Source organism: Tasmannia lanceolata, unplaced genomic scaffold, assembly GCF_043159265.1.
Source record: "Tasmannia lanceolata isolate RefF3 unplaced genomic scaffold, GAP_Taslan_0.1 ptg000015l, whole genome shotgun sequence".
Classification (NCBI taxonomy): domain Eukaryota; kingdom Viridiplantae; phylum Streptophyta; class Magnoliopsida; order Canellales; family Winteraceae; genus Tasmannia; species Tasmannia lanceolata.
The window spans coordinates 44401024-44413134 of NW_027518692.1; the positions used below are offsets into that span (position 1 = coordinate 44401024).

General features: G+C 38.0%; 1 protein-coding gene across 1 annotated transcript; it reads right to left on the reverse strand.

The window, feature by feature from the left end:
- Nucleotides 1–8906: 8906 nt before the first annotated feature.
- Nucleotides 8907–9993, reverse strand: LOC143845956 (late embryogenesis abundant protein At1g64065-like). The gene has a single exon (XM_077354356.1). It carries the CDS (start codon nt 9821–9823, stop codon nt 9173–9175), a length of 651 nt encoding a protein of 216 aa, XP_077210471.1. The 5' UTR covers nt 9824–9993; the 3' UTR covers nt 8907–9172.
- Between the last annotated feature and the right edge of the window lie 2118 nt (nt 9994–12111).

Genomic DNA, 12111 nt, shown 5'->3' on the forward strand with positions numbered 1-12111 from the left:
AGATGGACGTGGGCATTACAACTTGCAACCAAACTTTTCCTATTAATAAAAGAAAGTTTATACGATTTAAGGCCTAACCCCAGCTTACCCACCAAAAATTTTTTTATAGTTATAGAAAATTTTACACTCGATCCTACATGACACATTGGGTCCCACTTCTTCCTCGTTTTCGGGATCAGATTAGTTGATGCGAACGACAATCATAAGGTCGTCAAATACCATTAAGAACATCTTGATTGGATGATCTGTTGATCCATTTTGTCCCACTTCTCCCTCATTTTCGAGATCAGATTTGATCCGAACGACAACCATAAGGTAGCCAATTAGATGCCATTAAGAAGACCTTGATCAGATGATCCTTTATGTTAAGAATGCGAATGTTCTGTCCGTTTAGGGTGGTACTGAGACCATGTGGATCACCTCATGATGTTCTACAAGATCAACAGTCTTGATCTAAAACAAATGTCCTCTTATTTCTCGTTGTAGGACTTACAGATCATCTTTTACCTGTAAAATTTACTTTCTAAGTAATCCTTCTCATTTTAAAAAGAACATGCTAAAAAAGAAAAGGAGATGATAAATCCGCACCCCCTCTAGGATCGTTCGCACCACTTGAACTTCAATTGATGTGAAAAAAGCATCAAAGTCTGCCGAATTACCCTTCTTTTTTACGTTTTTTGACGTCAATTCACAATAAAGGGCTGCGAATGATCCTAGAGGGGGTGCGGATTCATCTCCCTCCAATAAAAGACACTTATTGGGCACTGGGGTGGATCCAGGAATTTACAATTGCGCCAGGGGTGGCTAATTTACACTTTGCCTGCATTGGTCATTGGAGGGCTCGCTTACATGGCCCAGCCTAATATAGATTATTTCAAGGGATTTTCCAAGCCATTTGGTGTTGGGGGGGGGGGGGGGGGGGGGGGCTCCGCTGATCAGGCATTTTCCGTAGCCTATAACTGTAAATTCTTATAGCTGTTAAATTTCTTACAAGAAAAATCAATGCTTGGATTCCTAAATTTTGAGGTTAGAATAAAGTGATTTTTATAACTGTAAATTCTTATAGCTGTTTTATGTCCTCTTGTAATTATTATTCTCTTATAAGGTGACGCCCTCAAAGTAATTTTTAATTTTTAATTTTTGGACAATTAAAGGACTATTTTTTTTTTTATGCAAACACTTCCAATCCTAAAATAAATGTTTTTTTTTTGTGCCTCAATATACTCAGTTGCTGTCATAATTTAAAAAAGTTTAGTTAGAACAGGACCAGATATGAGTAGTATTAGTTCAAAGCAATGCCCAAATCTCAAGAGTAGCCATGGATCTCGAGAAGAATAGAGATCCTTCTGGTGGGTATTGAAATTGAAGCATTATCTAGTAGAAATATTATGTACATACGATAAATTAAAAGACAATTACACGGCTAAAGCCTAATGTATCTGTGTATGAAGGCCTTGATCTGCCTTGGGAAAAAGGTTCATGCGCCAAAAAGACTTTAGATATACCCTAAAACAAAGAAAAAAAGCAGCTTTTTGTGAGTTTTATAAGGGGTGGATTCATGCACTCGTGTAAAATCCTGTGCATTGTCAAAAAACAAAGCTTCTGCTCAGAAGGAATAAGAGACGAGAGTCTTGGAGGGTGCTGTCTCTTTTTAATAGCATTTTACTTGGGGGGAGTGATAAATCGACCCCTATATATATATATATCTTAAATCGACCCCCTACGTCTCTATCTCTCTCCTCTTTCTCTCTCTAACCCAGAGGAGAGAGAAAGACACATAAGGAGTCCATTTAAGATATTTGGGGGTCGATTTATCAATGCCCTTTACTTATTTTTGTTTGGTTTATACAAAAACATGCACCTATTCTATGTGGCTATTAAATACACATTTGCACCTTTCCAATGTTGATCACATTTCTCTTCACCACTAATAAATTAAAAACAATGTACTAACTTCGCCATCTACTTACTTTTCACCGGACCCCGCGGAGGAGAGACGGGAATTTGGCCTTGTACGACTGACTGAAGAAATGTGCACATCAAATACAGGCTACTGATGTTGGCATTGCATTAGTGCCTTGTTTTAATAGTTGCACTAACTTACATTGTCTTTTACAATTTAACTTGCTTTTGAAAGGTTATTTCAATTCCCCAAAAGCTCTCAAAAGCCAATTAAAAACAGGCCAAACGGTTGGCCTAGCTGGGCCAGTGCGCTCCAACGGTTACTGTGGCAACGAGTGTAATATGATTCGTCAAATTTTCTGGTGATCGGGTGTGATGTGTCCCATCCTCCCAACGGTTAAGTGCCCAAAGGGTGCGATCCACACCGTTGATGATTGATCTAGCGGCTGCGGGGTTGGAGCGAGGTTTTACTCAAACTAACAGTCACTCCAAGATCAATTCGGATAGCTGAATCATGAGTGGGTCATTGTTTTCACTCTCTGTTCATTATTTTATTTCTAGTTACAGTTATTCTGCAGAAACAATAATTAGAAATTTCTTTAAGGCTTGAAATTTCTGAAGGGCATTTCAGGTTTGATTCCGCTTGTGTGAGGCGTGATTAAACATTAGTAGGAATTTCCTTCTAGGCTTCATTGTATCTTGGAGGCAGTTCATGGATCCCCTTTGCACCCTTTTGGTCGGAGGGAATTTTGCCTTAAGGAAAGTAATATCATGCCTTGAAGCAACACTATTTGTTTTCTCAGCACCAACAGGAACCCTTCGATACCAAACATCCTGCACACTAGGAGTGCACCACGTGGCAATCCTACTCTATCCGTCCATACCCTCTTTCGAATGTCTCTTGGCCTGATGGCTAGATCTCTTGACCCACACGTGCTTCTCTCTATTCCTCTCTAAAAAAAGCAATAAATTCTCTTGCGAGCTGCAAATAGCTAAGTAAGGCCAAAAATAACTAATCACTTTTTTTTTTCTTTCGAAATACTCTCTACAAAAAGTAATCTAATAAATAGCAACGAACTAAGTATGCTTAAACTTTGATCTCTCGTATTAAAACTTCAACAGGTGGGACCTTTGAAATAAAAAATCTTTGCAGTATGCCCTAAAATTGGGGGCTATATGATAATCCTAACCTTATGGTAATGTTGTCCACTAATGGGGGCCTTTGTTGCTCCCTTGTATTTGAATTTCTCTTTTATCTTGTTTTCTTTGTATGCTTGGTGACTATCTAGGTTCATGAGGTTCCCATTTTTCCTTACTGTAGTTTCTGCAGGTAAGTATTTGGTATTTTCTGCAAGGGTAATATATAAGTCGAAGTTTGTATGCATGTTCGCATGGTGGTTGTATGTAGCCTTGTTGCCTCAGACGAACTTTCCCCAATAAAATCAGAAAACTCTATGTTAGATTTCTGAAAACTACCCGAAAGTACTGAATCAGAAAAGCAATATCTAATGGACGGTTTGGATCATCCTATGGTGTGGGCCATACTGTACTTTTAATAAAGTGAGGAAGGCCCTCATCAAAATACAGTAGTGCTAATAAAATCTCCCTAAATGAAAACACAACAAATGCATTTAGTATGTTTAAAATTTTGTCATTTACAAAATATAGCAATGGTAAAAGAGAAAAGAGTTCCAACACCCTAACGTAGATAACTTATCTACACCCTCGGCTAGAATAGGGTGGGGGCCGCATTGTTTGGGCGATCCAAAGCATTCACTTGATGGGGCCCCACATAGATAGGGTGTGCTCAAAAAATCAGCTCCATAGGATCATCCCAAGCCTACGAACTATGGAGGTAAAAATGGATGTGTAAACCTTCACAAATCTGTCCATTTTTTGCCTCCATAGTTCGAAGGGTTCTATGGAGCTAATTTTTTGGGCACACCCTATCTATGTTGGCCGAAAAATGTGTTTAATACGTTTAAAATCCATTCAAAACATTTTTTAAACATTTTGCTCGAGAAAACATATGTTTTTTAGGGAAAATGACCAAAAAAATGGGCTTTCTACTAACTATGACGTGTCAAGGGGGGTGTTTTCTAAATCACCAATCAAGAGTGCATATGACTAAAATGCCCTTGATTCTCTCTCTCTCTCTCCCTATCAAATCACCTTTCTTGCAATGATTACCTTTACAACACAAATCCCAAAACCCACCTTTTCCCCTCATCTTCCTCTTTCTCCCACCTACCCATAAAAAAAGTACGTCTCAAAAACCCAAAAACCTCCCTTTTTAGATGCCAAAAGCTCTATTCTATTGCACAAAATCTCATTTTTAGATGCCAAACCCTTCCTTGCATTGCATAACGCCTCCATTTGCAACAACTGTTGCACAAAAACGTTATTGGATTCCGAAATCGCAAAAAGCTTCACTACAAACCACTATTCCATTGCACAAAGCCTCAATTCGATGGAAATGTGTGTATTTCTAGCCCTCTCCATTCTCTTTCCATTATAAGGCATATTTACAAACTTGAATAAAAGTTCTCCACGTTAAACTACTGTCTTCCATTGCACAAAGCCTTCAATCACTATTTAATCACATTTAAATTACTTTAAACACTTTGTAATCATTGTTATTTTACTGTAAACCACTAATTTCTTAAGTTAAACCACTATTTCACTACGATAAACCACTACTGAAGGCCACTAAGTGGGTGTTTATAAGTGGTTTATATAGCTTCTTTGGTTAAGAATCCTTAGTAGTGGTTTATAATCCTAAGTAGTGGTTTATTTAGGCTTACTAGTGTTTTAGACTGTTTATAATTGGTGTATATGGTTTAACAATGGTTTAGAGTGTTTATAAGTGATATAGGGTAAACAGTAGTTTATAGTGTTTTTAAGTAGTTTATATAGGGTAAGCAGTGGTTTAGAGTGTTTACAACTGGTTTATATAGGGTAAAGAGTGGTTTATCTAAGCCTATCAGTGGTTTAGAGTGTTTATAAATGGTTTATATAGGCTTATCAGTGGTTTAAAGTGTTTATAAATGGTTTATACATGGTAAGAAGTAGTTTATAGTATTTATAAGTGGTTTATATAGGGTAAGCAGTGGTTTAGTGTTTACAAGTGGTTTATATAGGGTAAACAATGGTTTATACAAACCTAGCAGTGATTTAGAGTGTTTATAAGTGATTTATATAGGCTTATCAGTGATTAAAAGTGTTTATAAGTGGTTTATATAGGGTAAGCAGTGGTTTAGGGTGTTCATAAGTGTTTTATATAAGCCTAGCAGTGGTTTAGAGGGTTTATCAGTTTATAATATGTGGTAAACAATGATTTAGACAATGGTTTAGAGTATTTATAAGTTGTTTATATAAGCCTAACAGTGGTTTAGATTGTTTATAACTGGTTTATATAGGATTAACAGTGGTTTAGAGTGTTTATAAGTTGTTTATACAGTGTTTGTAAGTGGTTTATATAGGGGTAAGCAGGGGTTTAGAGTATTTACAAGTGGTTTATATAGGGTAAACAGTGATTTAGAGTGTTTATAAGTTATTTATACAGTGTAAGCAGTGTTTTATAGTGTTTGTAAGTGGTTTATATAGGGGTAAGCAGTGGTTTAGAGTTTTTATAAGTGGTTCATATAGGGTAAACAATGATTTATATAAGCCTAGAGTGGTTTAGAGTATTTATAATTGGTTTATATAGGCTTGCCAGTGGTTTAGAGTCTTTATAAGTGGTTTATACAGGGGAAGCAGTAATTTATAGTGTTTATAAGTGGTTTATATAGGGTAAGCAGTGGTTTAGAGTGTTTACAAGTGGTTTATATAGGGTAAACAACGGTTTAGAGTGTTTATAAGTAGTTCATATAAGCATAGCAGTGGTTTAGAGGGTTTATAAGTGTATAATATATGATAAACAATAATTTAGACTGTTTATAAGTGGTTTATATAAGACTAGCAGTGGTTTATAGTGTTTATAAGTGGTTTATATAGGCTTAACAGTGGTTTAAAGTGTATATAAGTTATTGACACAGTGTAAGCAGTGGTTTATAGTGTTTGTAAGTGATTTATATAGGTGTAAGCAGTGGTTTAGAGTATTTATAAGTGATTTATATAAGCTAAACAATGGTTTAGAGTGTTTGTAAGTGGTTTATATAGGCTTAGCAGTGGTTTATAGTGTTTATAAGTTGTTTATACAGTGTAAGCAGTGGTTTATAGTGTTTGTAAGTGGTTTATACAGAGGTAAGCAGTGGTTTAGAGTATTTACAAGTGGTTTATATAGCGTAAACAATGGTTTAGAGTGTCTATAAGTGGTTTATATAGGAATAGCAGTGGTTTTAGAGTTTTTATAAGTTGTTTATTTAGGATTACCAATGGTTTTGGGTTAAAAAGATGGTTTTGGAGGAAGAAGATGATGGATCAGGGTTAGATTTTGAGGAATTTTGAGGAAAAATGGTTAATGGAGTTATGGTTTGGAAATGGTTTGAGAGAGAAGGGAAAAAGAATGAAAAATAGAATGGGTAATTGAAAAAAAATCGCACGTTACAGGGCTTCAAACGTGCTTGGAACAGTTCTCGGAATTCCGAGAACTTTTTTTTTCTAACTGTGATATTTGCTGCGGAATTCCGAGAGAAAAGCTCGGATTTCAGAGCAAATTTTGTTTTTTTTATTGTGTTGTTTACTGCGGAATTCCGAGAATTTTTTTTTTCTTAAAGATTTGCCAGTGAGATTTGCAGAGAGAGAGAGAGAGAGATGGAGAGAGTTGCCGGAAAATTTCCGCTGGCAAGGGGTATATGCAGAGAGAGAGACAGAGAGAGTTGCCGAAAAATCGTCTCCGGCAAGGGGTATTTGCAGCAAGAGAGAGAGAGAGTTGCCGGAAAATTTCTGCCGGCAAGGGGTATTTGCAGAGAGAGAGAGAGAGTGTAAAAAAAGAAAGAAAGTAAAACTAACGTTTTTTTACAATGAGGGCATTTTTGTCCCAAACCCATTCAAACTAGTCAACATCACTTCAAATTTGTAATTTAGGAAACACACCCCTTGCCACGTCATAATCAGTAGAAAGCCCTCTATTTTAGTCATTTTCCCTTTTTTTTATTGTACAAGTTTTGAAGTACGTATTAAAAGGTGAACCTACAAAACATGTTTTATTAAAAAAAAGATGCCTTTAAAACGAAGTTTTGGTAACTATGGTATAGACATTACGAAAGGATACGTTGAATTGTGTCCAGCAAATCAAGCAAATCACAGTTGCACGTTTGTATGTTGGTAGTTAATTGTAACGAGTCACATAGTGAGCTTCATTCTGGATTGATCATGATGCCAACATCGGAGACTAATGTAGGGACGTGGGTAGATGATAGTGATGCCTTAAAAGCTCACCCTTAAAAGCTCGCCATTAAGGGGAGCGTGAACAAACCCTTACAAGCTCATCCACATCAAACCACTTTTCCTATGCGGGATCCTTTGCTTTTGTGTGGAACCCCAGCAGCTATTCATCTGAGACTGAAAGTCTGAAGATAGATGATGCCTCTTTGTTTTGTGGATCGACATTTAGGCCCTGTTTAATCTGGATTTTGAGTCCAAAACTGATTATTGGACCCAAACTCATGATGCCACTTTGTTTTGTGGACCGACATTAAGGCCCTGTTTGATTTGGAATTTGAGTCCAAAACTGATTCTTAGACTCAAAATTGTATTTGATTTTGAGTCCAATAATCAGTTTTGGACTCAAATTAAATCAATTCTCAAAATCTAAAAGGCCTAACTTTATCTGTCTTCAATGGGTATAGGAGCGAACGGTTCTTAGGGTAACTTTGAGGTTTTGGGTGTGAAAGAAAAAAAGAGCACAAAAGCTGGTGGACCCTTCTTGATCATGATGCAGCTTCTTTGGACCTTCATGATCATGATGCAGCTTCTTTGGACTTCACTGTCCTGGGATTTGTACCAGAATTGGACGACCTAGGACGACAGAATTGACCATCTAGATGTAGCTTAGGTTCTTCACCTCATTTTTCTCAAAATCCAAAATGAACAAGGCCTTCGTAGATGTTTTGGCCAAGAAAGTCGTCCTAATATTATGACTAAACCAATGCTTTTTATGTTTGGTTAGGGACTAGAGTTGTTTTTTCTTCTTGACTTGAGTGGGCATATGAAGAGTCGACCACAAACGAAGGAGGTCTTCGTTTTGGATTTTGATTCCAAATCTGATATTAGACTCAAAATCAAATGCAATTTTGAGTCCAATAGTCAGTTTTGGATTCAAAATCAACAACTAACAGGGCGAAAGTGAATCTTACAAAAGTGAGAATAAGATGATGTCACTTTTGAAGCATAAATGACTAAATGACTCCAACTTTGACTGCTTTAGCTTTTGGAGTAATTGGTTGTTTCACATGGCATCAGGCTATTGCATCACGGCAGGTCCTGGGTTCAAAACCCAACAACTCTTTGATATTAAAAATCCACATGTACGTTTAACCCAAAAAGAGGGAGGGGCCAAATGTGAGGGGCAGTGTAGTATAAATGATTATATAATTCCAACTCTAATGGCTTTAGCTTTTGGAGTACTTATTTGTTTCACAGTCCCCAGCTCTAACAGATAGGAATACCGACCACATGCTATTGTTTGGGTCAAGGTCTTTATCAATAAGACGAAGATCAACAATTCACTTGAAAGCAAAACTTTAATATAAGAAGCTTTTCTTAAACAACACACAAGCTGCGAGACAATTAACAATAAAAACGAGATACTCACGCCAACTAAACAATTCACAGCCATGTGGAGGATACCCAAAGATAAATAAAATAAGGCCTAGATCAGACAAGAAGCTAAATTATGGTACCAAGTTGAACCAAAGTCCACCATAAAGAGGGCCTAGAATTCTAGCCCCTCCTCATCCTTAGATCTAACAGGAAGCTAGATTGTGGTACCAAGTTGATTTCAATATGACACAAGAACATGTTGCAGAAACTTAAAAGCCATTCACTAGAAGAAGACCATATAGCAAAATTATAGTACCAAGTTTATTTCAGTTTCGCCATATAAATCAGGGTACATAAAACATAGGCTGATCTCTATTAACATATATAGACTGCCAAAATTTCAAATAATCTACAGAAAACATAATTATTTCCATTATAACAGTATAATACAAGACCCATTTATCCATTCATCCCTGTGGGCTTCTCTTTTTTCTATTTCCCTTCAATCGATACTTGGGAATACTACTCAAAAAGATAAATTCAAACAGGAATTAATTACCACTTCTTAGAGCTTTACTCTCTGGTTACACTTCTGATCCTGAATTGCCTGATTCGAAACTGACACCGTCATGGTGCAATTCATCATAACAGTAACATGGCGCTTGAAAATGTTTAGTAAATTCACCCGGCCGCCGATCTTGGAGTAGGAACTTACTGGTAAAGCGCCCGAGGCAATATCACTATAGAGGTTCGCAACCCCTAACAGCTTGTCGGCGAGCACGTCCACCGTAACATTCATGTGTAAAGTCCGCCTAGCCGATGCCTTCCCTGCCGGAATTCGAGCCTCCCCTACGGTAGTCCCGCGGTAAGAAAGAAAAGTGGTGCTGTTACCAAATTTGAACGAGGCCGCGTTGGGATTCTTGACCGAGATGTTGGCCATTATGGTCATGTTAAGGGCTGGTGGGGTGTCCAATCTAAAAGTTAGCTGATCAATTTTAACAGAATTCATCGTCATTTCGGGGTCTCGCACTCTAAACACAGTGAGTGCAAGAACGAGGATCACAATTCCAAGAATTACGAGTACTGCTGTGCAACATCCACAACAGATTATACAGCGTCGGTTGCGAATTTTTGTGGGTAATTCCCACCTGGCTTCCTCTTGATCAACGGGTTCTACGTTGAAATTGGCCGGGGCCAAGGGCTTGATATCCTCCATTAGAGGAGAATTGAGAGTTCTTTAACAAGGGGGTGGATTTTCAATGGGAGGTGATATGTGGAGGGTATCTATACTAAAGTATATTAATACTTATATTTCATTTGGTTAGGGAGGAGGAATGGTATTTTGGGATTTTTTTAAAAAATTTCTATGCAAGAGTTGAAAACTTGGATCTTGGAAGAGATTATTTTATGTCCAACCGCGTTTGTTGGGAGTTGACTGATGACTATTGACTTGTATAATGCCAGTGTTTTAACTATAATAAGGGGATTTGCTATGGACCCTGGCATGAGGATTTTTGCGGAACCGCATTAGAATGAGACAAAATCTGAGCCAATGTGGTTGCAACAGACGTTCCACGAAATGTTTTCTGGGACGGTCCCTAGCAAATCCCATTAGAATAAGGGATTTGCTAGGGACTTTTGCAGACGGGCATTTCATGGCTGCCTGTTGCATGAGACAGCAGCGACAATCTTACTTTTTAGCAGATTTTGTCTTATTATTTGGAGACAGAAATTGATAACCGCACTCCTGCTCTTAATAACTAGTGGTTGAAACGTTACCTAACTCCTAAGTGCATTGATAGAGAATTTATATGATGGGTGGCCGTGAAAACACGTGAAGTCTCAAAAAGTAGGTACGGCCCACTTTTTTTGATGATCCAAACCGTTCATCTATTTGGGCACAACGTAAATAGTTGTGCCCAAATAGTTGTGCCCCAAAAATCATTTCCATCGGATGATCCTAACCCTCCGATCTGTAGAAGATTCCATAAATGGTTTTTGGAAATCTCCATATTTAGATCAGTTCAGATCGGAGGGTTAGGATCATCCAATGGAAATGATTTTTGGGGCACAACCTATCTACGTTCTGCCCAAACAGATGAACAGTTTGGATCATAAAAAAAGAAGTGGACCGTACCTATTTTCCGAGACTCCACGTGTTTTCACGGCCACCCATCATATAAATTCTCGCATTCATAATATATGGAAGTCTAAGAGCATTAATTGCACTATGGAGACGTGCAACCAAAACAACAAAGCAATCAACAGCTGATTAGGGGTGCAACATGGGCCGCGCTAAACCCAGACCCAAACCCGATTTGCCTCAGGTTAGGTTGGCATTTCCTCAGGTTTGGTTAGGTTAGGGTTGGGATAGCCAATGCGATTTAATTTTGGGTGAGCTCTTTGGGTAACCTGTTCCGACCCAGAAAATCTAGTGTTATGTTTTCTTTGCATTTTTTTTCTATTTTTGCCCCCGGGCCTATGAAAACTCAACCCAAACCAATTTGAAAAAGACGGGTTGGCTAGAGTTGACAGATTTACAGGCAGGTTGGGCTTGGGTTTACCGTCCTCTACCTCAGGCTTGGATTGGGCCAGGTTGGGGTTTGGGGAATGCTACCATGGGTTGGGCTAGGGTTAAGAATTCTAAAAAGAATGTTGCTCCCTCATATAAATAGAAGACATGCAAATGGCCCCATTTCATCCTCCATTGTGTGATCAGATCCATTGATTCGATTGGCAACCATTAGTCAGGCAAGAAATTCATTGAGAACACTTTGATTGGATGATCCGTGAATCACAGTGTCCAGTTCCACCAAGAAAAGCTAAATGGCATATCCATTCCGGGTGAGACCACCATGTCATTCGACTCATGATCTTCCACAAGATCAATGGTCTTGATTTCAATATAGGCCTCCAACGGGACCCAAATATTGTCTTTTACCATTACTGATAAAATTGACTTTTGTAATGTCATGTGTATGTTGTGTGGACCCATCGATGTCCCACGCTGATCGTATGATTCTAGCCGTTTGATCATGGGTGATAGAAGAGTTTCTTCCACACAAAAAAAAAAAAAATGTATCACTATACTAATATAGAAATGTGAACACATCCTTTGACTTGTTAAGCCGTGTAATAATAGTTGAACTCTTACAAGAAATAGAACTGCTAAGAAGACCTGCACTTGTCTGAGATCTTCCTTCTTTTTTAAAATTTTATAATTAAAAAAGAGGGGGACAAGATGTCCCATTACATTCACAGAGGTAGACGGTATGCATAAAAAGCCATTACATCCAGGCAAATTTTAGTCCTATGATGGATCCAATAGATTACATAAATTTACAGTAGATTCCGTGGCATTAATCCCCTCTTTGGCAAGTATGTTGGCCTCAGAATTAGCTGTCCTCCTCCGGTGAATGAGTTGGGGATTAATACTACGGATCAGATCCCGAATCTCATCTAGAATGTGGTGTCGTCGCCATGGACAGCCTCCAGTGTTACGGT